Raw genomic sequence first — 27500 nt, 5'->3', positions numbered from 1 at the left:
AAATGACGGTACTTGATGTAAGGAGCCAGCATCCAGGTCACATGGATACCTTTGGCGTCGGCATTTGATGTGTCTGCGTGTTTTAGGGTGGTAACATATCCAAAATGGTCGCTATAGCAGCAAAAATGAATAATCACTGTATAAACAATTTTTTCTGTTATTTAGTTGAATATTTAAAAATTATTCCACGAACGCGCGTTGGATATGAGATGATTATAGCCAACGAGGCGCGTAGCGCCTCGTTGGCTATCTATCATCTCGTGTCTAACTAGCGCGAGTGGAATAATTGTTTCTTTAAAAACGCCCCCAAGATATTAGACAAATCTTTATATCAGACAGATTTTTTTAGCTCCTTTTCAATTTTAAGCTGACGCGAACGCTTACCATATTTGTAGATTATGGTATATTGGCTCATATACCATAATGGCTAAGCCAATAAAAAGTCTTGAATTGCATTATCCAATGATCCAGTTTTTAATAAATATATATATACCTTATCAAATGACACAGCTCGTAAAAATACTCAGCGATACTACACAACAAAACGTTTAATGAAATATTTATTATCCAACAGCACGCCAAGTTGTTATTTCAGTGCGGGTGAATTTCTTACCGGTTCTGTGGAGTACAAATACCGCGAGATATTTGTACTCGTTTTGAGTGTTATTTGTACTCTACGAAGCACAGTTGGATAATATTTGCATGTTCTGTGCACGTGATAGGACAAGAGAGCGTGAACAGCTCATGGTCTCTTGCAAAAAGTTTATTTCCAGGTCTGACATTCTCCAACCCTTCAGAAAAGTAAAGATGGATATTTAACAATTATTCCACAAACGTGCGTTGGATATGAGATGATAGATAGCCAACGAGGCGCGTAGAGCCGAGTTGGCTATAATCATCTCATATCCAACAAGCGCGAGTGGAATAATTGTTTTATTAAAAAAAAGGCCCCCAAGATATTAGGCAAATCTTCTCGACTTTATTTTGTAGGAAGAAACCGGATGTTACAATGTTCAGATATCAGATTATGGTAGATTGGCTCATATACCATAATGGCTAAGCCAATAAAAAGTCTTGAATTGCATTATCCAATGATCCAGTTTTTCATAATTATGCTTATTATAGAATTGGCGGCACGCGCGGGCAAGATGAAGTGAATCCTGTGTTCTGATTGGATACTCGAGCGCGCAAGATGAGCCCATCTTGCCCGCTCAGAAGCGCCAGTATTAATCCTGCGCAAGGAAAAAGTGCGTGGAATGGACTTACAAAATCGTAACTTTTGGTCAATGTCAATGAAGTCGCAAAAAGCGGCAGAAGACAATCAAAACAAAGAAAAAATGAAACGAACCTCTTGGTTTATCGTGCTATACAAACACAGTTGGCCTTCTTGATTCTTATTAAAGCGAAATCTTCTTGTTTTATACTAAATCCTTTATTAACCAAGCTCGTTCGTTCAAGATGGCTAGATATTAGCCTCGTTCAGTCTTTTTGCGTTCTTTGTAGACCTCTACTTCGTCTCGGTCCATAAAAACGTAGAAAAAGAACTCGGTCAATATCCAGCCATCTTGATCAACAACGCATACATAAGAGACGGCAACCAAGAATTTTTTTCATATTTGAAAAGTATGTTTTTTCTTCCTTTCCAAAGATTAATTTTTCCAATTTTTTTCAGATTTTCAAAATATGAGAAAATGAAATGACGGAGAGAAAGTAGGCGACGAGCAAAATTATATTTGGAATAAAATTTATCAAAAAAAGCAAAAAGCCTCGCCGGTTTTTATTTCCTTGGAAAATAAGAGCAGGCTATGTTTCATCGGCAGTCTCGTATAGCCGCCGTATGGCCGATGTTCATCTAAAAAAAGATATCGTCCAACATTATACGATTACATATCAATTAGTCATGGTTAAATCGGACAAGAACTTACCCATGATTCATTTCCTTCGTCTCGTTCACAAAACCTGTGTCCATGTCTAATTCAGGAGCCGCGCCAGCCGCGTGCACTAAAAAGAAAATGAGGGAATATAACGCTCCAGTTTAGTTAAACCTCACTCTTTTTAAACTGCCTGTAAAAAGTGACCCGATCAGCATATATGACCGCAGGAAGTTGTTGTGACGAAGTGCGAACTAAAACAAACTGACTAGATTTTTGTCAGCAACCCCGTTACTTCTTTCCAAATGATTAAGGTACTGGAGAGGAGTTATACGAGAATAATGGACGAGCGACTGCATAACAGATTTCCCAGATAGGTCGATCATCTGCTCTACAACGATTAATCGAATATATTTCGCTCCAGTTAATAAAGAAATAATGTTTGCGAAACTTTCTCGTTTGTCAAATGTTAGTACCAATTCAGAAACTTTGTAATTTTCTTTGCAGTGTTTAACGAATTCGAAACTTATTTTAACCAAACAGGGACACGAAAAGAAAATTTGGAGGATTACCATAGAATTTGAAACTAAGGTAAACTAAATATAACACTGAGAAGCCCTAGCTCGAATTTAGATCCTATTCAGGTTACTTAAATGATATTTCAGTTAAAAAAGAAAATGGATTTTACTTTTGCAATATCCAACGAACTACTTTAAACAACAGAGGATATTAAAGTGCGAAAAATATGTCTATTACGTGGTAGGGTAAGTAAGCAGTTAATCAAGCTTAGCTTATAGAGCCCTGTTATCATCGATCGGTAAATTAAGTTTTAACCGGCAGTTTTCAGACTACGTTTTTCACAGCTGCATCAGCTATTTTAAACAATGTAGTTTTGGTTTTTTCAACTGAGTTGATAATGGCGGTAAATCGGCCGCCTGATGTTTCCCTCGTTTGCCCTTCGTCAGAGGGAACGAGGAAGGGCGAAACTTCAGCTTTGAAACTCTTTACGGTGGCCAGTTCATATCATGAACTAAGTTGATAAAACCAAAATTACCTTGTTATACTTCCCCACCAACGCAACACCACAGTTTCTTTAGAAACTTACCCCCTTAATTTCAAACAATGTTCTAATTCACATGTAGAGATATATGATTTTCAAGTGATGCTAAAATGTTCAAGGTAAATTGGCTAGCTGAGTTTTGCGAAAAAAAAGAAGAGATTAGTTCGGTGTTTCTTCAACCTGCAACGACGCAACGTGTGGATGAACATAACGTTCGTTGATCGGGAGAAAGGCTAGCTCTTGAAGACTCGAGAGATACTTTGACACATGAAGTACTATCTCCTTTAATATAACCCCCAGTAAATGATTCGCCGTCTGACTCAAAAGCAATGCATTAGTTATGGGTAGAATTTCATAAAGTTTTCAACGAGTTTTCTCGGAGCACTAACGGTTCTGAAAAAGAAGGATAACAAATATCTTACCTTTTACACTTATCATCAGGCACAATGCCAGTTGATACACTGATCCGGTTGACATCTTCCTCTCCAATTGCTTATCCTTGAAGAAAACTCTCAGATCAAGAACAAATTAACAACTCCAACAAACTTTCGAGAAGTGAAATGGATTCATTAAAAATTTATTTCACAAAAATGATAAATTATTGTCACTTCGAACCAGACAAATGAAAGCAAGCAGACCGCAAAAATTTGAAAAGTAATAACCGTTGTGCGATTGGTACAAAAGCTAAGAAACGCATAAAACTAATGAGACCGCAAACAGTTTGCCAGATCGGTTTAATTGCAAGATATTTTTCATTTTGCCTATTTAAAAAAAATCTTAAAATGAAACCAATCTGACGTATCGATTTCATTGGATAATTTTGTAAGACACTGAACAAAGAAAAACGCAGGTTTTTAAAAATTAAGGGAATCTTTTTTCAGAGACACTGTTGTTTGTCAAGGTAACGGTCAGAAATGATAACTGATATATCTCATATTTTTTAGCCCAATTGTTTCTTGAGATAAATCCTAAATACATAATACGGCTAAATTTTTACAACACTTTGGGAGTGCCATGTGTTGTCGCCCTTTTAATGATAACTAGTCATCATTCAACAGACTCAATTGAATCGATGAAGTAATGATTAAATGAACTACTGAAATGAACTTACTCATCATCCCGTGATGAACTTATTGAGGTGGATGTTATTCTTATCAAACCGGTGGAAGAAAAATATCATGTATCAATCCACCTAGATCTGAGATGGGCATGAGCAAAATCTTGATGAATAAAAGATCAGAATGATATTGAAAATTCAAATAGAATTGATGACGGATCCTACTTGGGATATTTTTTAACTTCCGCACGGGAAGCCTTAAAACCATTGAAAAAAAAGGAAAATACTGACTCCAGATCTGAGCAGATATCGCATGAAGCTCGTGGGCATAGTTACAGCAGCTATCATCGGGGTGAATCGCACCCGACCTCTTTTCCAGGCCGAGGCAAACCCGTAAAGACACGGGGAACTGATTGAGAAGCGATAGGTAACAGGTCATCCGCGATAACGTTATTGAAACATCCTTGTTAAGTATTCTCCATCTTTTTATCTTCCTCTTTAGTGTTAATTCACTTTTATTTAACATTTGGTTCATGCTTTAGCGTGCACTATCGAGTTATGGAGCACGTGGGATGTTTGGAGAGCACGAAAGAAGCGTAAGGGATGCCCGAGGCAATAGCCTCAGGCAATCTTAGCTTCTTGAGTGCTCTCCAAACTTCCCACGTGTTCCATAGCTCGATAGCGCACAGTTAAAATCATGAACCAATTGTTTTATAACACAGCCGGCGGAACTGTACATCAAATCCGACGCGAAAAACAGACAACAATATCAGAAGTGATTGTTCGCGGTAAGCGAAATATTAAGCAAAATAGACAGTGGTTTAATTTCAATTTTTTTTTCTCTTTTTCTGCCTCATTTAAGAACCCTAACCCAGGGGAAAAGGTCTGAAAATTGTTTTCGTTTTGGGACTGGTGGGCCGAGTCTCTGTTTGTATCCATTATTGTCGCGAAATATATTATTTTCTCCGCGCTAACAATGGCCACTCGCGCGAAAGAAAAAAAATTTCTGACGAAGCGATTTGCTCACGCTATCAGCGTGCACTATTGGGATTTTGAGCACACTTACGTATACTGAATTTGATTGCGCGGCTCTGCTAGCTATGTTATAATAAGTATTAATTTTAGGTTTTTGCAAAAACAGTCCTTCTACTGAAGATCTTTAAAGTAGAGTCTTCAAAGAGGTTTAGTTCTCCCTTAAAAAGATAACGACAACGAATTTTTATGGACTCGCTGAAAAAAGAAGGGTGGAATTTAGCTAATGAATAGACCACCCTACTGTGATAATTATATGAAAGTAGTTTTAAAGCTTTATCGCTGAGTAAGAGGACCGAATAACTTTTTTACTGCGTTGCTCGTGATTTAGTACTTCTCGCAAAACGCGTGTTGTCGCGCGTGTAACGCGTACAGCGTGATGCATTTGCTTTGACGGACCAAAGACACTGAGAACTAGTTTAGACATGGCGGCACGGTTCTAGAGAGCTTAATGGCATGCTTTGCTTATCCTGAATTTAAAACAGGAGCAAAAGCAGAACCCTCAAACCGCACTTGCCTTAATGTTATTGGAAGGGAACAAATGACTTCGCAGTGGCTGGAAAACTCTGGAATGGAGACCACGTGTGACCTGATCAACTGTCAAAGGTCAGCTACAGTAATAAACCTAAAAGACTGCTTGACGCGCATGTTATGTCCAGTTATTCCTATTTATGTTGTTTTTAGGTGCGAAGTAAGCTTGCAATCTGATCAAATGATTCTGATTTACTACAAACTCAGTACCTGGTAATGAAAGGTGTTGAGAAAATGACTTTTTTATTTAAAATAAAATGCATATAATTATGATTATTAAAAACTAGATCATTGGATAATGCAATTCAAGATTTTTTATTGGCTTAGCCATCATGGTATATCAGCCAATATACCATAATCTACAAATATGGCAAGCGTACGTTTCAGCTTAAGATTAAAAGGGAGCTAAAAATTTAATAAAATTTAATAATTTAATTTAACGTTTTTAATAAAACAATTATTCCACTCGCGCTTGTTGGATATGAGATGATTATAGCCAACTCGGCGCTACACGCCTCGTTGGCTATCTATCATCTCATATCCAACGTGCGCTCATGGAATAATTGTTAATTATTTGTATGGTTAATACAGAGTTCACATGGGTCCTGGAAAACCTGGAAAGTCCTGGGATTTTATTTTGATGTTTTCTATGACTGGAAAGTCTTGGAAAAAGTTGACATTTTAATAGCTGGTGTGACTGCCAAGTACTTTGTGCTGGTCATGTTCTCATTTGCCTCCATCACATGGCTTATTTAAGCTTCTGAAAATTGGGTAATTGTGAAGAAGAGCTCCCCAAAAAACCTGTCGGCCGACTGTCGGCCGACTGTCGGCCGACAGTTGACCGACAGGCGGCCGACAGTCTACCGACAGGTTAAGAAAAAAGAAAAATTGTGTAAAAAACGAACAGTTAACGTGACATAACAATCCGTAATGGTGATGTATGACTCGACAGACTTCACCTACTTACCGATCGACGGCAAAGTTGGTAGTATGTAAAGAAACGTTTCTTCCAAAATGTTATCAGATGCGTATAGGATATATCACTTGCGTAATTTACAACACACCAGACAATCTAAGAATCGCATAGGAAGATAATTTAATCGAAAACTCGGCCAAAAACTCTGAAAACCATAAGCTACGTATCAATACAAACACTTTCGTTCCAATCGCCCAACAATGCAACGCGGCCTCTTATGGTATGTTAAGTATGTATGTATGTATTTGTTGCTAGCATCGTAATCTATCTTGCAGGTTTGGGATGAATTGCTATTTCCAATTTCAAGTTTAATAAATGATACAACTGTGAATCTTTTTACTCGTTATGTTAAGTAATAAAATACTATACGTAACAATTCGATAATTAGACTTGGATGCGTGATGCGATAATCTTGAAAGTCAATTGTCAACGTATTAAACATGTTGGATGTTGTATCAAGCGAGGCACGATTCTACGAGTGAAATATCGGATCACTCAACGTTTCTGGTAAACCAGACCAAAAACTCTTGATCTAAAACGACCACGATACCTCGTTTTGCCACTCTGCGACAAACGCAAATTAAAAAATTAATAATTTAAACCCATATGCTTTTGTAACGGCAAACTTAGAATCCCTAACATTGTGTGATCGTTTCACGGACAAGCTACCGACAAGGTACCGACAGGTTACCGACACATTACCAACAGTCGGCCGACTGTCGGCCGACTGGCGGCCGACAGGTAGCCTATATTTCAGGCAAAACCTGTCGGCCGACAGACGACCAACTGTCGGCCGACTGTCGGCCGACAGTCGGCCGACAGACGACCAACTGTCGGCCGACAGTCGGCCGACAGTTGGTCGTCTGTCGGCCGACTGTCGGCCGACAGGTTTTTTGGGGAGCTCTTCTTCACAATTACCGAAAATTGTGCAGATTCATACAAACTCTGAATTAGTCAATCATGGATCATGGTTTCTATTTCCTTTTTCTGGAAATCTGTGGGAATGATTATAACTAAGGTTGATAAAAAACCATGGAGACCAAATGATATTACCTGTGGCTAAAGGTTTATGATAGCAGCATACATGTTCTTGTAAATACAGCCTTAAACTACCCCGAGAAAAAAGTTGAGTATTAATTTTGTGAAGGGAAACTAACATTTCAAAGTAATTTTCTCAAGTTAATGAGACATACCACAATGAGTGAAGAGAATTAACTGAAAAACATTTCAATTTTGCTAAGTAGACTCTTGCAGCAGATTTTTTCTATGTATTTAGCTGAACACTGCAAACGGCATATATTTTTGTCAGACTCTGTGGATACACCCCAATCTCAGAAATAATTATTATTAAGTCATATATTAAGAGCAGCAGTTTATGTCAAGCAAGTTTATGTTCAATAATATTGCAGAAAAGTTTAAGCAATACTTCCATTTTTACCATCGGCAGTATCTTTGCATGTTACAGATCTTTAAAAACACAAATGAATAAAGGCTGATAGTTTCTAAAGAAACTGTTTGGGGCTGCGTCGGTGGGAGTAACGAAATAATTGGATATATCAACAAAGTTGAAATGGTAAATTGGCCACCATAATGATTACAAAAGCTGACGTTTCGAGCGTTAGCCCTTTGTCAGAACGAATAGAGGAATTGTGGGTTTTGTGTGCTTTTAAAGGCGGAAAATGGAGCTACGTTATTGGTGGGAGCATGGCAACGAGAAAAACACAAATAAATTAGTGGAATGAAAAGCGTTCGTTGATTTCATTCAAATGCGACAAAAACATAGGCAATTTTTTGGGCAGAAGTTCTTTTCAGACTAATGACCAACCAGGCACTTTTAAATGCGCTCGTGCACGATGCAAAACGTATCCTTTCATTCGCAACACTGATAAAATATCGGGACCTAAACGATCCATTAAGATCACCGATCACTTCACGTGCACCTCCGCCAAAGTAATCTATTGCATAACTTGCACTTATTGCAAAAAGATATACATCGGCGAAACAGGCAGAAGACTAGGTGACCGATTCCGAGAACACCTTCCAGACGTGGAAAAGAATGACAAGGACACATCAAAACCAGTCGCTAGACATTTTAATTTACCTAATCATTCTAAGCAACATATGGCAATCTGCGGTCTTTCCTTACACTTAGGTAGCACGGAAAGCCATAAAACTCTTGAACAAAAGCTCATATTCCAAACTGGCAGTCTAAATCCCACAGGGATCAACAAACGCTTTTCATTCCACTAATTTATTCGTGTTTTTCTCGTTGCCATGCTCCCACCAAAAACGTAGCTCCATTTTCTGCCTTTAAAAGCACGCAAAACCCACAATTCCTCTATTCGCTCTGACAAAGGGCTAATGCTCGAAACGTCAGCTTTTGTAATCGTTACGGTGGCCAATTTACCATTTCAACTTTGTTGATATATCCAAATTATTTCTTTAAAAACACAGTTGATATGTACCTAGTGGTGGGGTACAACTTCTTTTACTAGTCAACTCTTTGAATGGTCAAGGTATACATACTTTTTACCAGACATTTTTAAACAACAATATTTTGGTTTTTAATTTACTTACCACTTTACTAATATCTTTACTATACTCTTCTCCTCCTCTCCTCAGAAATTTCCCTTCTCAAGCAACGAAACAGTATCCTACAAGCAACAATCAACAGCATCAACCTAACTCAACATACTTTTCTTTCTAAATGAATATCTCCACTAAACTTGTCTCCTAACCAAAAGTCATAAATTTAACAAACAATTCACCAGAGCGCAAACCAACTATAGAACTTTCAACAATCTGCTTCCCTCTCTCCAAGTTTTTTAATCAACTTTTCATTTTATTTTATGTTCCTCCTTATTTTTTTTATTATGAGCTAAAGATTTTTAGTCAGGTTACATTCTTATGACACTTCTTTTTATTTCAAAATAATTTTTAATTAGGGAAATTCTGAATATTGAATAGGAACAATGCATATATCTTATTAACCTATTGACATCCAGTGCACCCGTATGCGCCCATGTGGACCCACACCCTTTCTACGCCTTGTGACGTCATCACTTTTAACCCTGGAGCACGACTTTGAGTACGTACTTGAACAGGTTGAAAATATCTTACAAACGATACCAGAATGAGTGCAATTGAGTGAAGGAGATTGGAGAAATAGCCAAAAAACCATGTAACTTTGACCTGAAAATGTGCACAAAAATCCTGTTCCATTACCCACCTACCTTTCTGAGCATGTGGTTTGAAAATAATGAGTAGTTTCCTAAAAAATCTCTACACCAAAATGAAACCTACTAAATTTCCAGCAAGTGAGGAGAAACTTCAGGCAAGGAGAGGGGAAAAAAGGGCAGGAGAAAGAGAGAAAAGTAAAAGTCGTAAGTGGGGCATTACTTTTCAATCTCGAAATTTTGCTTTCTGCGTGTGCCCGAAATTTTCAGGCCGCCATTTTGCATTTGGATCGAAAGGCTGTTGAGTGTACGAGCTGTCAATGGGTTTTTGGTAAGTTTGAGCTTTTAAAACCACAACAGTGACCCGAAATCTGCTTGACTAGCCTCAAAACACAGTTTTTCACAAAAGCTGTGGCCATTAATGGGTTAACCAAGTGTGAGGGCCATACTAGGAGAATATCGGCCCGAGGTCTTGACAGTATGAACCGAGCACAGCGAGGTCTGTACAAACAAAAAGGACCGAGGGCTGATATTCTTCCAGTATGGTCCCGAGCAAGCTTGGTTAATAAGAGATTTATTATACGACTGAAGTTCAAAGGGACACAAGTGCAGTATCATTCGGGACCATTCAGGACCATTCGGGACAGTGCCTGGTCCAATACTGAGAGAATATTGACTGGCAATAGAGCATTTTGATTGGTTGATTTTAGTTATTGGCCCTCTGACTGCCCGAGTCATGTTATAAAAATTTCGAATCACAGAGGAGTTAAGAGCTGACAAAGTTCAACCATGAACCTTCTAAGAGGTGTAGATTTGTTGTGAGAGGCAGTGACAAGACTGAAAAATTCTGAACTGTGTGGTATGTGTTACGGTGCCCATGTCAGTCAAACACTTTCACAACCGGTACTGGCATATTTAAAATATATTTCTAAGGAGCAAAAACAGATAAAACAATCTGGACACTCTAATCTTAGTACTTAGCAGCCTATCCAAATCATCACTCCTGCCCTCTCTCTCACTCGAGAAACAGTGTGGCTGAGGCAAGTGTCACTTATGCAAGCAGGGCAGGAAATTAAAAAAGTTCTCAATCGCAATTTGCAAGTAATTCCTAAAATTTAGTCACAAGTTGGAAAATTTTAGTCACAAGATAAATTTGTAGTGTGAGGCTTGAACCCAAACTATCCGTCTGACAGGGGAACTGACATCACAACCAGATTCAGTATTTGCCATTTTACAATTGGGTGATGTGTGATTTACCCATCTTACTACCGGTAATTAGTTTTCCATGATAAGAGAATGCTCTTTGACCTGGTAGTTAGTCTGAATGTCACCTGTCCTCTCCCCCTAACCCAGGGGAGATATTGTGATACGAAGCCCAAGAAACACTCTTGGAGCATCAAGTTTCAATGCATATGCTGTCTCAATTTGTCTAACAAAAAGCAATATGATCAGTGAAATGTAATTTATTCCAGAATAAAAAACATTGGATACAATATAATTCGAAATGATACATCCATTACACTATTAGCTTAGCATACGTACTTCTTTTTTATGCGATATGTGATTGGTTAAAAAATTTCTTTGTGATGTGTGATTTGATAGAAAAATTCAGTGTGATGTGTGATTGGAACCCCTCTTTGCCAGCCTCTAGTATTAGTAAAACTGATGACAATTTTTATTTTTGATTTTTCCACAGGAGGGGCATCAAGACTACATTATGTACAAACACTTGGACAGATAGGACTGACATCTTCAAAAATGTATTTGACAGTGGTTCTTTGTTTTATTCAGGTAAGAAAACTAACATGAATTGCTTGAGTGATTGATGAATGAAGAGAAAGATACATAGGACACAACATTAAACAAATATTGAAGAGAAACAATTTAAGAGAATAACAGATTTTAAAAATTTTAGAATGCTGCAGATTACGCTTACATGTGACTGCTGCAAATTTCTTCCAAGTTTGTGATTCTTCCTTTCTGGAAGCTCAACAAGATGTGGATTGTGGATGTTATGTACAATGTAGTATTTGATAGAAAGGGGTTGTTGTCACAACATTGTCACTGATTGACTTACAAGCAAACAAGATTGATGATGACTTCAAAGTAACTTCTGCTTCATTTACAATTTTATCATTTTATTGGATAAATGAATGACTGACTTACTGAATTTTCAAGAAACTAGCTGGCTAGCTGTTTCACTGACCATTAGGCTGGGGAACTGATAGATGGATTGACTGTTTGGTAGATGGACTCACTGACTGTCTGATTAGCTGACTGACTGTGTGACTAAATGACCCATTTACTGACTGATTAAATGACTGATTGAATTGTTTAGGGTCTTTCTACACCATGGATTGACTGATTGTTAATTTGACCTACTGGTAAAATGACTGGCTGATGGAATTGCAAATATTTTTGTAGCATAAACTCTGATCCTGAATATATAGCCCCTGCACCAATTGATATTCCTGACGATGCGAGGATACCTACAATACCTCTTCACGTTGTCACACTTTTTCTTTCTAAGCTTAAGAGGACTGCTTGTGGCCTGGATGAGCTCCCATACTGGCTTTTTAGAGAATTTGCCCATGATCTTGCCCCTGTTGTCACCGATGTGTTTAACAGCTCGCTGCAACAACATAAAGTACCATCCTCTTGGAAGATGGCAGACATCAAGCCTATACCTAAGGAGTCTCCATTGACTTTCTGCACCCAGCTTCGGCCAATTTCTTTAACTGCTATTATCATGAGACTTTTTGAACGATTGGTCTATAGGTTTGAACTTTCCAGTATTTGCAATGATTATATTGATTTAGATCAGTTTGCCTATTGTGGTGGCCATAACTCTACTATGGCATTAATTGAATGTCAACACACATGGTTAAAGTGGCTTGATGGCAATGCCGGTTTTGTCAGAATTTTTTCCTTTGACTTTAGTAAGGCCTTCGACTCTGTATCACACAATTCCCTCTGTAGTAAATTAAAGCAAGTTAACATTAATCCATATATTATTAATTGGCTTATTAGTTTTTTAAATCATAGAAAGCATAGAGTTGTTGTCGATGGTCATAGTACTGATTATGTTTCTATAAATAGGGGTGTTCCTCAAGGTACAGTCCAGGGGCCGGTCTTATTTTCTATTTTTATTAACGATATCAAAGCTGTTAATACTTATAAGAATCTTCTAGTTAAATTTGCTGATGATATAACTATTAGTTTACCAATTGAGGCAAATGTAGGCTTAGATGAATCCAAAACGGAAGTCCTATCCTTTATTGAATGGTCTGAGAGGAACTGCATGAAAGTCAACTTGACGAAAACATGGGAACTTCTTTTACGAGGAAAGACTTCCAAGACGCCTCCTGAACCACTCGAGATCATAGGGAGGAAAGAAAAACTGAATCTATTGGGTGTTACCTTTGAGCAAGTGCCAGTTAATTGGGTCACTCATATTGATTATCTACTTAGTAAGGCTAGCAGTAGGTTGTATATTTTGAGAATATGTAAATATTATGGCTACCCTATTGAGAATTTAGACTTAATTTTTCAAAGTATGATTCTTTCAGTTGTTACATATGCTATTGAGGTCTGGGGGTGTGCTTTTTATAGTAAATATTTAAGTAGAATTGATAAGCTCTTTGCCAGGTGTTATAAGCTGGGTTACTGCTTAAAGGAACACAGTATCTTGGATATCCGTTGTAATAGAGATAAGAAATTATGGCAAAGGATCTCTTCCACCAACACTGCGTTGAGCAATCTCTTACCTCCCCAGAGAACATGGCAGTTGAGAACTAAGTCGCATAATTATAATTTGCCTAAGGTTCAGACAAGCCGTTTTAAATCAGTTTTTATTAATAGATGTCTTTTCAATAGTAATTAATACCTTTTCTTTTTCCTTATTCACTCTATTCATGTTAATTGTTGCACTTCTGTTTGCACAATAATTCTTAATAAAGACCTTTATTAAGACCTTTATTATTACTGATTGGCTGACAGACTGATTGACTGACTATTGTAAATGACTGATTGACTGAATCACTGACTGTCAGAATAGGTAACTGACTGTGTAACTTTGTGACTTACTGAATGATTGATTAATTGACTGATGTCTGACAGACTGATGAACATATTGTGGGACTGAATTAACCATAGACTAACTCATTGATCATTTGACCTTGTGGTAAAAAACTGGCTGACCAAATAACTTATTGATGTATTGACTGACTGGTTGACAGACAGATTGACTTATTGACTTATTGAGGGACTGTTGAAATGATAAACTGACTCATTGACCAATTGGCTAAGTGGATGAGAGAGGTGACTGATTAAATAACAGACTGACTTACTGACTGACTATAACTGCCTGACAGACTGACCAAATCAACTGACTGATGGACTGACTGAATGGCTGAGTGACCAGCTGACGGAAAGACTTCTTGAGTGATGATGGCCTGAATAAGGGATGGAATGATTGACGACCAACTTGTGGGCTAATTGCCTGGCTAAGTGAGTTTCTTCAGGATGGAATGACCCACCGACAGTTTCACTGACTTGTGGACTGGGTTGCTGGATGAATGATTGATTGATTGACTCACTAGTGATGGAACAATTGGTGAAATGACTGAGTGACTGATTAAGTAACCAGTGAATTACTGATGAATATAAATGCTGACTGAATAACTCACTGACTGACACATTGTGTGAATGACAGACTGAATGACTGATTTACTATCTGTGTGACTGGTTCACTGACTGACTGACTGACTGACTGACTGACTTAATTGGGTAACTAAATGGTTTTACCAACTGAGTTGATAATGTAAATTGGCCACCATTTAACAATTATTTGCTGAAGGCAAGGTGAATATCGTCAAATAATCCCCGAGATGAAGTCAAGAGGATTATTTGACAAAATTCATGGAACCTGAGGCGAATAATTGTTTTAATATAATTTCAGAGCTGAGCAACAGAGAAATTTCTAAATTCATAACATTTTAGTAACATTTATTAACATTTGATTTTAACATTTTGTAGTGTGTAGTGGTTTATATAGCGTCATATAAGGAACCGCTCAACCAATCAGATGCTGGAAACACTTTGCTCAGCTCTGAAATTACAAAGCTGAGGTATGAGTGTTAGCCATTGGTCAGAGCTAATGGAGGAATTTAATTGAGTGTGTTTATATAAATTAGTTTAATTAAAAGTTTTTGTTGATACTCTGGGGATAAAAGTACAGATTTGAAAGAAAATTTTTTCTAGAGTTTTGCAGCTTTCCAAACTGCCCAAATTGGCAGGTAGCAGACTGCCATTTGCTGTTTAGAATGATTAGGGAGGTTAAAGCGTGCACTGCAGTATCTTTAGAAACTTATTCCCTTTATTCATTTGACTAACTCGGGTATTGACTTGCTGACCAACAGACTGTCTGACCATATGACTTTATGACGGACTGGTGGACTGACTGATCAGTCAAACAACTGTGGAGTGTCTGACTGTATGACTAACTGGGAGATTTAGTAGACTACATATCAATTAACTTTTGGACAAACAGGCTGACTGAAGGACAGACTGGCTGGATATATAGCTGACTGACTGTTGGACTGGCTGGTAGATAGATGACTTAGTGACTGACTTACTGGCTGCCTTGGTGGCTGCCTGACTGGCTGGATGGTTGGACTTTGGACTGACTGATTGTGATTCTGACTGTATGATGGACTGGTTGACTGATAGGTGAGCTGACTGACTGACTGTTTAATGAGTGAGTTACCTTTTGAATCACGAGGTTCCTTACTGACTTGATTTGAAACAAGAAGCCAAACAACTAGAGAATTAAATAGTATTGAAACAATAAATCCCTTATTCGACAGTTCAACATAAAATACAAGTGGGAATTTTTCTCATTGCTTGTATTTTCTTTGCCTCTACAGGGCTCCGAAAAAATGTTACACAACTCGCAGAGCATCCACATGTATTATGTCAAACCAGCGAATTAGGTGAATATCATTTCACTACTTCTGTCTGGTTGGTGGATAACTTGGATTATTTATTGCTAAGGGTGGATGAGAGAACTAATAAGGAGTTATAGTTTATAGAACTTGGATAAGTTTCAAGAGGTTAGTCTGTTAACATTTTCACTCCCAAGATTTTATTCTGCCCTACAATTCTCATGTTAGTTCTGAGAATTTTGTATTGGATGAATTAATAATCTTGAGCTCCTAATTGATATTTGTCTTTATTCTTATCACTTGTCTGCTTGATATTGTATTGATATTGTAAGGAGAAATTCTGTCTTGGTCTCTCATTGGAGTTAAAGGGTCAATGTTCCGGCCAATTAGGAAATGAACTGCCCGTATCGTGGTTATTTACATGTAAGCAATGTAAATGAAAGAAGATGAGAAAAGTACTGAAAGGTTACCGTCGTTGTTTTTAAGTCTGTTTTTCTTTAATTCTGTTTCAGGAGGCAAACAGTTGATTCTTTACTGACCGAAGTCAAAGAGGAATTGTTAGTGATGTCAACGTGAATTGAAAGTTACAAGATGACATGTGGAAGTTCTGCTGACAGGTTAGAATATTCTTCGTATTATTTAATTCCCAATGAGAAACCAAATGTGACGTTTCACAGTGAGACGCTGTCAGTTTACTCCTAACCTTGAATCATACACACTCAGTAAAATTTCTGGGAGAATTAACCTATTGGTCAGCTCGTGTAGCAAAAAAGAAGTGAAGTTTTAACTTTACATCTTGGGAGAAGTAGATCCGGGCCCTAGAATAAAAGTACATAACAAACTACGATTATTTATTTTGAAGGAAGAGTTTAAAAAATATCTGACTGTTTGGCATTGAAGAAACTTTTGGAATTTATTTACCTTCCTGCTGTTTTCGCCGCAGTATTCCGTCCTGCCAATGGATTGTAAATTTAATTTTTATTTTAATTTCCTTTGGCGTGTAGTGCACGCAGTTAACTAGCCGATCGTCATTCAATTATTATTATTTTTTTTTTTGCTCTCTTCGCACATAGTGTAAGTGGACAGCTTTAATTTGAAGGGGGAAAACTCCTATCAGATACAGTTGATATAGTACGTAATGTTCCATTGAATAATTTTCCTGACAGAATTTGGAATCACGCGGCCATGTCAGAAATTCACTTGCCAAACCCAACATTCAATATTACAATAGAGAGGCAATTTCGAAAGCTGCTGACTCCTGTTGCTTCGCTTTATTTCAGATTTCGAGGAAGGAAGAATTGAAGAATATTTCACTTAGCTTCTACGTTATTGTACACCTGTACAGTACAATGAAGCGGGTTAGAAGTACACCCTTTAATAACAGACCTTAGGAATACAGCAATGTTGAAAATTCTTTATTTAATGTCTTCAAAAACTAATTACAGACAAAATGTTCTTACCACAAGGTAAACAACTTTTACCAATACTTTAACAAACTGTGGAGTAAGACGGTGGCCGATTAACCCCAATTTTTGTCTTCTCCAAGGATGATAGTCTTCTTGGTGTGGTCCTTTTTCATGAAATCTGCTGAGAGATGAAGAAAGAACTTTGAGTAGGCTACGATGCAATATTATTAGACACTGTATGACAAAAACACGCATGCATTTTAACACATGTACAAACACTATTTTAGTTGCAAATTAAGTCTTCTCGCAAGGTTGAAAGCTGTGTCAAGTCGGAGTTCGTCATTTTTCATACTAAGGAGAGAGCTCTTGATGTGGCGATTAAACAGTACCCGCCAAAACACTTGGAACACTCTTATCAATGAATAAATTCCGTTCAAATGTAACAAAACCATTATACTCACCAATCCTCTGCATTGATCTTCTGTTTAAAAATTGTGATCATCTGCAGTAACTGAAAGAGTCAAAACATTTATAGTTTTATCACTTCTGGTTCTAGTTAGAAAGATAAATCACAGTTCAACAATACGGAACATCTTTGTATGTGTATAAAACGGTTCAACATATTTATTGATGTAAATTTATACACAGCGTTTTAACAATAAACAACATTAGAACTTACTTTTTACTGTAGTTCGTTTTTAAAGTCAGCACAGGTACTCTATCAGAGGTCGTCCCAGTTATCATACTTAATGGTGGCTCCCAGTTTTAACCTAAATAAAAAGGATGAAAAAAAGTGTAAGTAAAAAGAGGGTCAAAACTAAAAAGTAGGGCGGTATGACAACCAGCTATAAGAGTATTTTACTAACGGAATCCACAATGGTTATGGGATTAAAATGACCATGGTTTAACGAACTTCTGTTGATAATCTTTCCAAAATAAAGTGATCAAAAGGTGTATGAAATTTTTGAAAAGCTATGGTCCAAGTCCCACGTGACCATACGATTAAACTTAGAACTTGTATCATTCGCCTGTGATGAAGGTTTGGCGCGTGGGATAAGAAGACATTTCCTGCCGTCAGGTTAAACAAACTGTTTTAAGGATGCATGTCGTTTTGTATCACGATCCCTTTCATCTTTTCAATCCACCAAAACATTAAGGTACAGATTTAAAATTAACGATAAAATTAAAAATGAAAATTCCAACCGTTTTCAGTTCAAAATTGAAAAAAACAAAACACTTTCGTGTAAAGGATTGGTTTCTTGGTCGAATAATGAAGTACCTAATTACAATTTCCTTATCTCGGGAAAAGAGCATAAATTTTTTTTTTTTAGGTAACACTGATTACCTACTATCGTCCTTTTACAGTTAAAAGTAATTTCGTTCGAAACAGAGACAGTTAACTAGTTTTGGTGAAATAGCTTACATAAAATGTGACGACAATTTACAAGGAAAAGATCATAGCTGATCTCTAAGCACTGAATGCTAAAGATCACCTATAGTCTTTCACTTACAACTTATTTCCTAAAGGCTTTAGCTCTTTCGTACAAATAAAAGTCGTTTTCATTTTGCGCATTAGACTGTCCAATGAACCTAATGTCGAACATTATCTCCAGATCCGAATGATTTTCCACATGGCTGTATAGGAAAATTCAGGGGATAAACAACCATTTTATGACTCACTAAAATTCAACCTCTGCTCTCTGGTTTACCTTAGATATCACACACATGCGGGCTGAGAACTGAGAGGGGTCTCCAGCCCTCATATCCCCAGTTATGAACAAAACATGTAAATGGTAGGAATGGGCCGGCGAAAAATTATCCTTTCAATTCAGTTTAGAATTACACTAACACTGAGGATAGCACAAGTTTCGTTTACAGGATCTTGGTAAAAAAGACAGCCTAAGGCGAAAGTAATTCGTTTCCCTTCTCAAGCGATTGTCGACTTCAACAAAAAACTGAAGGCGGCTGCAGAGACTTACAAATTGCGAAAATATCCGGCCTGTCTATAAAAGCTACCAGATATTTCTTGGAATTATACTGCGCTTGCACTTGCACTTTTGCGAAGGGGATTTAATTGCTATGATAGTGCTTGTCCTTCCATGATTAACATCTACTAGACATCCCGACAAATCACTGGTAATACAAAACGTAATTTTCCTGAGAAAGACTCAGTGATTGCCACTTACCATTCAGATCCTCCAGAGAGCAGAAAGTAGCTTCTCCATGGAAACAAAGATGGACGCTAACTTGGATTACATTGTATTCCCTAACCACAAGTGACTGTCCAAGTTCTGCAATTTAAAATATCATGATAATTCAGATATATCAACAAAGTTGAAGTGGTAAATTGGCCACCGTAACGATTACAAAAGCTGACGTTTCAAGCTGACGTTTTGTAATCGTTACGGTGGCCAATTTACCACTTCAACTTTGTTGATATATCCAAATTATTTCGTTACTCGCACCGACGCAGCCCCAAACAGTTTCTTTCGAAACTATCAGCCTTTATTCATTAAAATATCAAGAAGTTGTTGTTTAAGAGAGATGTCTGAAAATGGCTGTTAGTCAAACAAGATGTCTGTAAGTAACGGCTAAAAGAGAACTTTGAGAGTTCCAAGTTGTGGTAAAAAAGGAAAAATATTCGGAAGAGTTTCAGGAAAGAGATATTTGCCTCAAAAGAGCTGAGTCAGAATTTCTTGTCTGATGTCTAAGCTATTTACTAGATGACGGTTCTCAATAGTGGCCTTGCAAAAATTATACTTTTGTCTTTTGGAAGGAAATTTTCTGCATTGGCTTTATCCAAAATAAGAACAAAAGCTGCATTTCTTCCTTATCCTGTGGGGTAAACATAGTGATAAGAAATCCTGGATTTTTCTATTTCCAGGCCAAGGAATATTTAATACAGCATAAAAATATGGAGAGCGCTGACAAGGGTTAATTAATGCAAATGACACCCTTTATCCTTGCCCTACAGGCTCGTCAAAATATGGCACAACTCGTAAAAATACTCTGCGATATTACACAACAAAACATCTAATAAGAGATTTATTATCCACCACACCAAACTACTGTTTCAGTGTGGGAGAATTTCACGGATATTTCTGGAGTACAAATATCGTATGATATTTGTACTTGTCTTGCACATTATTTGTACTCTACAAAGCACAGTTGGATAAGAAACATATTGTAATTAACTAGTTGCCTGAACTCTCTGTATCTGTGTGATACAATTCATAACTGATTTATTATTTGATAAGTTAAAGTTGATTGAAGTAACCAATACTTAAAAGTTTGAAATCAAAGGTCAAAGAAGAACTTCACTTTAGTGAGAATGCGCGAGATACTAAGTTAAACGTAACTATCTATTACAGGTGAAAATGGAGAATGTGCGAGATACAAACGTAACAATCCATGGGTCAATTTTTAACATCGGTGGATTGCCCCTTCACTTATGCTGCTCCTGCCTTGTGTAACTCATTGCCTTTACCAATCAGATTCTGTAGCAGCCTAGCTATTTTCAAGAAACACCAACTTAAAACATTTCTCTTTGCCATAGTGTTCTGCACTAGTTTATAATCCTTAATGTAATGTTAGAAGCTCTTGAATGTGTATACCGTTTTTAGCACTATACAAGTGTTTTATCATTAATAACCATTATATTGCTCATAGAAAACAAACAATATTGCCCATTCATTGGAGACGTTATTTTGTAATGATCTGCATCCTGTATAAACATCATAACTCTGATCTTTAAATTTGCATCTAAGAGTAAGCACATGACAATAAATAACAAAATCCTGAAATTCTGTTTGCTTCTGAGTTGATGGCTACCATAGCCAATGTCTGCATAAACAATTAGCTCTCTCAACTTAACTTCATCCACCAATATTATTTTCAAAATATATAAAAAAAAAAAAAAAAAAACAGTGTCTAGATTCTGCCTTAATTGCTGTGCTTTTGGAGAGAATTGTCCACATGTAACAAAGATATTCGTGTAGCAAGATATGTATCAAAAAACTCATCTTGACAATTATCTTGGAAACATTTAGCATTTTTTGTTTTGGATATGATGCATTACTGTGCATCTCACCAAGTCTCATTTATTTGGAAAGCAAATAATTTGACTGTTTTTGAAAGGCAGTTCTATCTGGTGGTCAGTCAGTGGTCAATAGGGACCTTAAGAAACCACGACGGCGACGGCAACGAGGAGGTGGAAAACAAGAGATCTAATTGGCAGAACAGTAGCTCAGCACGTGCATTTTGAAACTTTGTACATTTCATAGCCATCCTATGCAAAACAACAACTTGAAATGGCCAAAATTTGCGTCGTCTGCGAACCAAAACCGCGACAGCAAATTATTTTAATTTCCATTTGGAACTCAACGGCTACTTTATACGTCATGCAGAAGTTGAGCTGTGGCGATATATGAGACAGTAAGCTCCTGCAGCCATTTTTGAAATTCTAACTAAGAGTAGAAATTCATTTTTTAATCCAAGTCTTCCTTGGTGTTGCCGTTGTGGTTTTTTGAGGTCCCTATTTACTCATGTTGTCAGCAAGTAATTTAATTTCATGTTCAAGCCATCAGTCAAGACCAATCAATCAGAATTTCAATCTACAGTCATTTGATCATACATTACGTCAGTCACAAGGTTACTCTTTAATTCAGTCATTCAATCAGAGTTAGCCAGTGATTCCATTTCATGATCATTCAGGCACTCAGTTAAGACCAGTAAGTCAGACATCAAATCTAGAGTTGGTTAAACAATAATAAAAATTGTGCAAGCACTTTGATTGGTTCTTACTTACGATTGATTAAGGATGGACTCATGGATGATATCAACTTTTAAAAATTTTGCTTTGCTATCATATAAACAAATAGAATCCATGTTGCCAGGGGTCCGCACAGTTCTAAATCCCAGACTACGTCAAAATGTGGAAATATATCAGTGGCACACCTAGCTGTGCCTCACGAGCCACTTTTTTGTTTTTACCACATTTTGACATCATGTTATCTATTACTGAGCAGACCCATGCAAATATGGAATCTAATTGTTAAAATAGCCATCACATCATACATTTTGTAGTAAGTCAGTAAGGCAAGAGTACCATATAACCCCATACATTAATTATGCATTCAATCTTTGTTCAATGAAAACAATAGCGATAGTAATAATAGATAAACTAAATGGTGGACTTATAGAATCCGTAAAATCAATAATAAATAAAGGCTGATCGTTCCTAAAGAAACTGTTTGGGGCTGCGTCGGTGGGGGTAACGAAATAATTTGGATATATCAACAAAGTTGAAATGGTAAATTGGCCACCGTGACGATTGCAAAAGCTGACGTTTCGAGCGTTAGCCCTTCGTCAGAGCGAACATGAAGTTACTGAGACAGTCGTTCATTCAATTATAGTCTGTAATTCAGTCGAACAACCTGTCACTTTGTCATGTCAGATTATTAAATATAAACATGGTGGGTTTATTTGGGGGTTTTATTTATAATGTCATGAGGTAAATGATGCTAAATTATTTGTGACCAGCATCTTAAAAGCCTTAATTTCAAAATGGCGTATAATTTCTTGAGGTATTATCAAATTTACGATACATGCGATGATACTTTCAGAGCTCGTCTAAACTAGATAACTAATAATCCCAACTAACCGTGCACATTAAGCAACTGTTTAAATCTTATCGAGTTAGACGCACACACTCAAATCTTACCGGTTAAAGTCATCCAGACAGACTCGTCTTTGGAGGTTGGTGCACTGGCATACTTTATCTTTTTCAATTTAGCTTTACAATAAAGTAAACTGAGGTTATAAAAAACGAAGGAAATTATTTTTGAGCGCTTAAGGTATAAAAAAAAAAAACAAAAAAAAAAAACAGACCTTAGCAAATATTGCAAATCGATTAAAGTCTTCGTTGAATGGAAAGGCCGTCCCAGTCAACACTTGCAAAGAGTTATGGGAATTGTGAACTCTGTGGGCTACTTTTGGGTGGTTGAGCAAGGACCACAAATAAATAAATAAATAGATAAATAAATAAATAAAAAGGTAAGGCAATTCGGTGAGGAGAGGATTAACATTGTGGCGGGGAAAGCAGTAAGAAAATGCTCAGCAAAAGTTATTGTTCGTTCTCCAAGTTTGCTGTTACGTCAAGCCAAAACGTTATGGGTGTTAACTTCGTCTTTTCTCGTCACCTGACGGCCGGTCAAAGTAATAAAAATTGAAAATGAGACAAGTTATCTTTATCAGTGTAGAGGTAAAATAGAAAATCGCGTGCATGGAGAAGTTCAGTTGATAGCTCAACGGCATTCAACGAAACACGCGAAGTTGTCACGTTGAGAGAAGACCCAAGAGAGTTCCAAAGGGGGCTGAAAAACAGTTACCTGCTTTTTGAGATTTGTTGTTCAATTCTTCTGTTGGCTGCGGGATGCTTAGTGTTTAATTAGTTTGGTACCATTAAGTGCAACATTGAAACACGATTATTGCCTCGGAAAGAATAGGTAACTTTTGGGCACAGACTACCGCGTGAAGCTTGCAAACTACTCCTTTTTTCATTTCTAATATTTTCAACCATCTTCCTTCCCTTTGTGCCATTGTTGGCTTGAGATATTTTCCTTCGTTCAAATTGGCTGTCGTGATTGCTGACTTTGGTTTTACGAGTTTCAACTGGACCAGTAGTACGCTGTCATACGGAAACCTTACAGGACAGATAGTGACTAAATACATTTGTTTAGTTTTCGCCAGACAAAATAAATGGACTCCATGTTCCTCACTCTTGTGGATATTAAAAACTTCGCCGACGTAAATTTTTCAAGCTAAGGGTTTGGGTACGACGCAAACAGTCACTTTTTTTTTAAACACAATTAGCCACCGCAGCTTTCAATTGACGTCTTCGCTATTCTTTTAGTTGGGTACTACGCACACAGTCACTTCTTTTTTTTTTTTTTTTAACACGCTTAGCCACCACACCTTTCAGTTGACGTCTTCGCTACTTGTGTGGTTACAAAGCGAGGCAACTGAGAGATCAGTCTACTTTACTTCATTGGTTTGGTGGCTTCGTAAACCTTAACTATTCATTGATCTTAGACCTACATTGTACATTTACTATTGAGTTTAAATCAATGATACAAAAATGACGAAAAAAGCATACTAGTCTGGTGCTGATACAATATAATTAGAAGACCTAAGAATTCCTAGAGATAAAAAATGTAAGTATGTATTCCATTGTAGGAATAATCTATAGGGATTGGAATGCTCTAGTGAGGCATCCAGGCGAGTCAGGAAACGAGTGTAGTATTAACATGTTCTTTAGGGTGATACACTGGATTAGAAATAACCTAGCAAGCGAACTCCCAGCTTGACAGTGCATCCAAACAACGTAAAGAAACCTAAGTAACCAAAGCTACCACGCATGCGCTGCTTGGGATCTGAAATAAAAACACAACAAAGGTTACCAGGATCGTACAACTAGGACAAAGGAATAAAAGGCAATACAGTGTACTCCCGTTGTCATTCACATTTCTTATGAGAAATAATTACAACTTTAATTCTTTTAAATATTTTTCCATTTCTGTGATGTGTAGTAATGAGGTGTTAGATCATTTCCAAGTTTCATTGCACCATTTCCTACTCTTCTGGGAGTCAAATGTGGCTGTGAGATCAAAAAAGGGAAATCCACTTATCCCTGAACATAGAGCCTGCTGCCAATTCATTTGACTAGATACAAAGAAACAACTTCCTTAATATTGATTTCTCCAAGGATCACCGTTTTCTGAACACAGTGCTGTATATTGAGAGTTGAGGTCATAAGTATGTATTACTTGCCTCCAGTGTAGTATCCATGGGCATAAAAAAGCCTGCTTACAACCCAGACAAGTCCTGCTACAGAAGTTACCACCTAAAAAATAACAAATAGCACTATACACAAAAATATGGAAGATACAGCAGCTTAAAATTTAATGTGCTGGACTTATTGAAAGGTTTGATGCATTCCTTGATAAGTTTACTTCCTGAGATGTTGTTACATCATAGAGAAAGAAAACCCCAACAAATAAAAAGTGACTGTGTGGGATAGGAAAGTAAAGGAGTCATCCGATGAATAACTGAAATGAATACCATAATTTTTTATTTGCTAAAACTTTTTGTGACTTGGGGGGGGGGGGGGGGATTGTTAATAGTGGGTGGCAATTGTTTGAGGACCAGGCCAAATGAAAAACCTTCATATTTCTATAAAATGATATCTTGGAAGTGTCAATATTACAACTTTTGCCACCTCATCTTAGTGGGAAAAACTGGGCAGACAGTTTGTAATGGCTTATTCTGTGTTTAAAATAATTTTAATGTAAGCAGCCTACAATGTATTTCTGATCTGAGACAAAGAGTTCAATATATTTTTTATTTAAATTATAGCAAAAAAACCTGCTATTGCCAGTTTTCTGTGTCTTACCATCATCAAAACCATTCCACAAATAAAGTCAAGAATCAGGAAGAAAAAGAGGATGAATTTTCAAACAAACTAGCAAAGATTCAGGTGCGTTCAATGTTTTGTGAGGGAGATATTAAAAGACGTTTCTAAACTTACAGGATGTTCCAATCCTCCAAGCAGCAGCATAAGCAGGAACTGAGGATAAATTTCAAGCCTAGAGCAAAGAACAAAATTAAATAATTTAACATGTAAAATTCGTATTTGTTCCGAATAATCAAGGCGATTGCCTTGAATTACAAGATGTGTTGTACCAGAGTTCCCGTTAACACACAGGTGTGCGTCTTATACGCACAAAAAATAAAAAGGACACACAGTTTTTGCCAATGTGCGTCCTTGGGACACAAGAAAAAGGTTATGACTAGTTAGGAGACTGGGTCTGGTGGGCTCTACCCAAGAATTACTGCAATCATCATGGCATGTCCTTTGACCTGCCATTTTGTCATGGTCAAGACCACATCTACTCTGAAGGGCTCATTCAATATATTCAATATTCGAAAGGGGAAACCTGGAAGTGATACAGATCTGGGGGATGATACCCAAGTAAAGAAACACAAATTTTGTCCTAAATGGTTGGAGGAGTTTCAATGGTTAAATATGATTCGACCGAAAAACAAATGGTTCTTGTTAAGAAACATGTGCACACTTTATTCCAAAATTAAAGCTCTATTAACAGCATTAACACCTGGTCTTGGCTTTTGCCTCTCTGTTAGAAACTATAAAATCAAATTTTAGTAAAAGGCAGGTAACCCCTAAAAAAGCTAAAAGGACCCCCAACTTTTTGGACCTGGGGGTCCCACAGACCCTTAACTATCAAAACTAATGGGAACTCTGTTGTACATCCTCTTCTGTGTGTTACAGCCTACACATAGTTACCTACAAATGAGGCCATGAGCCACTGAACTCAGACAGTGATCAATGAAAGGCTGGCCACTTCCAAGAAAATTTAACAATGCTCTTTTTTTATAATATCTTTTTATAAGCACTCACAAACTTTTATAAAAGGTTTATCGAAGTTGTATTTTGACATCTTATTCAATGATAAAAAGTGTTCATGTGACAAAGATTATTAACTTACAGAGATAATTCCTGGTGCTGTAATTAAAAATGAGAAGATAATTTTGTTTAGATAAACATGGTCCACAAGCTGAGATGTCCATTGTCTGCATATCGTCATTGATCAAGTTGTTTAATTACAAGATTTCATGCTCAAGTTCAGTGTTTCCAGATGTGGTGCAGTGAACTGGCTAGTAGCTCAGAAAGCAAAAGACTGTAGGTTTGAATCCTACGGTAAGCACCTTTTTTTTTGGTCTCCTCTATTAACAGATATGTTTATGTGATAACTGTGGGTTTGAATCCTACGGTAAGCACCTTTTTTTTTGGTCTCCTCTATTAACAGATATGTTTATGTGATAAAAAAAATAATAATAGAGGGAAAGACAGTGTTTGCCTTTCCCGTGCTTGTGTTAAAAGAAATCTGGAGCAAATTAATCATCTGAAAATTCATCCAGCATATGGATCTATTTCAAACTTAAAATATGCTATCTTTTGTCAAGCCCTTAATTATAACTAGTGTCAAATAGGATTGTTAAGGAAAAAACCAATGATGACTTTCCCTTACAATCATAGCTTCAATGTGACTTGTATGTGTCTTGGTGTTACATTCAGGTCAATCACAAGCAGGGCACCTCTTCCATTGAACAGCATTGAATTGATTGAACAATGAGAACTTCAAACTAAAAACCATATGCTGTTCATTGCTTCTGAAAATAATGACTTTGTGGATAAACGTTTTCAACTTGGGCGCGTGTGACTGTCAATGCTTTATATAATGGTCAGTGGATCAGATTCATGACTACATCCCTATCCAGGTCAAAATGTCTATTTTCCCCTAGATGACCCTTTTTAGCTTAATTCTGTGCTTTTAATCTTCCTCTGAGTACTATTTACTTTGAAAA

General features: G+C 37.1%; 3 protein-coding genes and 2 long non-coding RNA genes across 10 annotated transcripts in view; 2 read left to right on the top strand and 3 right to left on the bottom strand.

Moving 5' to 3' along the window:
* The window catches only part of LOC111334289 (uncharacterized), a 13916-nt gene extending 10410 nt beyond the window's left edge, over nt 1-3506 (bottom strand). Inside the window, exons 1-3 of the mRNA XM_088729327.1 lie at nt 3354-3506; nt 1926-2001; nt 1-111 (exon numbers count right to left, since the gene is read on the bottom strand). The exon at nt 1-111 is cut by the window's left edge and continues 67 nt beyond it. Coding sequence (XP_088585453.1) covers nt 1-111; nt 1926-2001; nt 3354-3408 — 242 coding nt within the window. The 5' untranslated portion in view covers nt 3409-3506. The remainder of the gene's footprint in view (nt 112-1925; nt 2002-3353) is intronic.
* A 529-nt stretch (nt 3507-4035) lies between these two features.
* LOC111334767 (uncharacterized) lies at nt 4036-17732 on the top strand. Of its 2 annotated transcripts, XM_088729330.1 has the most exons (6): nt 4036-4776; nt 11400-11494; nt 12234-12481; nt 15631-15696; nt 16161-16265; nt 16929-17732. In XM_088729330.1, the coding sequence occupies exons 1-5, from the start codon at nt 4686-4688 to the stop codon at nt 16222-16224; spliced, it is 564 nt and encodes a 187-aa protein (XP_088585456.1). In that variant the 5' UTR covers nt 4036-4685; the 3' UTR covers nt 16225-16265; nt 16929-17732. The 2 variants fall into 2 exon arrangements, with proteins under 2 accessions (XP_088585456.1, XP_088585457.1); XM_088729331.1 differs by lacking the exon at nt 15631-15696 and having other exon boundaries at nt 4037-4776.
* Nucleotides 6155-20479, bottom strand: LOC111334305 (uncharacterized). Of its 5 annotated transcripts, none has more exons than XR_015990286.1 (5): nt 17734-17823; nt 17516-17565; nt 17109-17235; nt 9105-9181; nt 6155-6311 (listed from the first exon to the last, which is right to left on the bottom strand). It is a non-coding gene; the product is annotated as an uncharacterized LOC111334305 (long non-coding RNA). The 5 variants fall into 5 exon arrangements; XR_015990287.1 differs by having other exon boundaries at nt 17136-17235; XR_015990288.1 differs by lacking the exons at nt 6155-6311; nt 9105-9181 and adding exons at nt 19241-19345; nt 20456-20479 and having other exon boundaries at nt 17043-17235; nt 17734-17824.
* On the top strand, nt 6320-7357 carry LOC148725643 (uncharacterized). The gene is made up of 2 exons (XR_015990289.1): nt 6320-6879; nt 7158-7357. It is a non-coding gene; the product is annotated as an uncharacterized LOC148725643 (long non-coding RNA).
* A 3598-nt stretch (nt 20480-24077) lies between the features above and the next one.
* The window catches only part of LOC111334297 (glutathione S-transferase 3, mitochondrial), a 12952-nt gene continuing 9529 nt past the window's right edge, over nt 24078-27500 (bottom strand). Inside the window, exons 3-5 of the mRNA XM_022940001.2 lie at nt 25642-25699; nt 24885-24957; nt 24078-24487 (exon numbers count right to left, since the gene is read on the bottom strand). Coding sequence (XP_022795736.2) covers nt 24387-24487; nt 24885-24957; nt 25642-25699 — 232 coding nt within the window. The 3' untranslated portion in view covers nt 24078-24386. The remainder of the gene's footprint in view (nt 24488-24884; nt 24958-25641; nt 25700-27500) is intronic.

This window comes from Stylophora pistillata, chromosome 8 (genome assembly GCF_964205215.1).
Source record: "Stylophora pistillata chromosome 8, jaStyPist1.2, whole genome shotgun sequence".
Lineage (NCBI taxonomy): Eukaryota > Metazoa > Cnidaria > Anthozoa > Scleractinia > Pocilloporidae > Stylophora > Stylophora pistillata.
The sequence above is the reverse complement of the archived record's forward strand: the minus strand, read 5'-3'. Positions and strand labels throughout refer to the sequence as shown.

Bases quoted from the DNA above. Each gene is read 5' to 3' on its own strand.
- LOC111334767 (XM_088729330.1), top strand. From the start codon at position 4,686: ATGAACCAATTGTTTTATAACACAGCCGGCGGAACTGTACATCAAATC. The intron at 12,482-15,630 runs GTTTGAACTTTC...TTGCCTCTACAG, and splicing joins TTTGAACGATTGGTCTATAG to GGCTCCGAAAAAATGTTACA. The intron at 15,697-16,160 runs GTGAATATCATT...ATTCTGTTTCAG, and splicing joins ATGTCAAACCAGCGAATTAG to GAGGCAAACAGTTGATTCTT.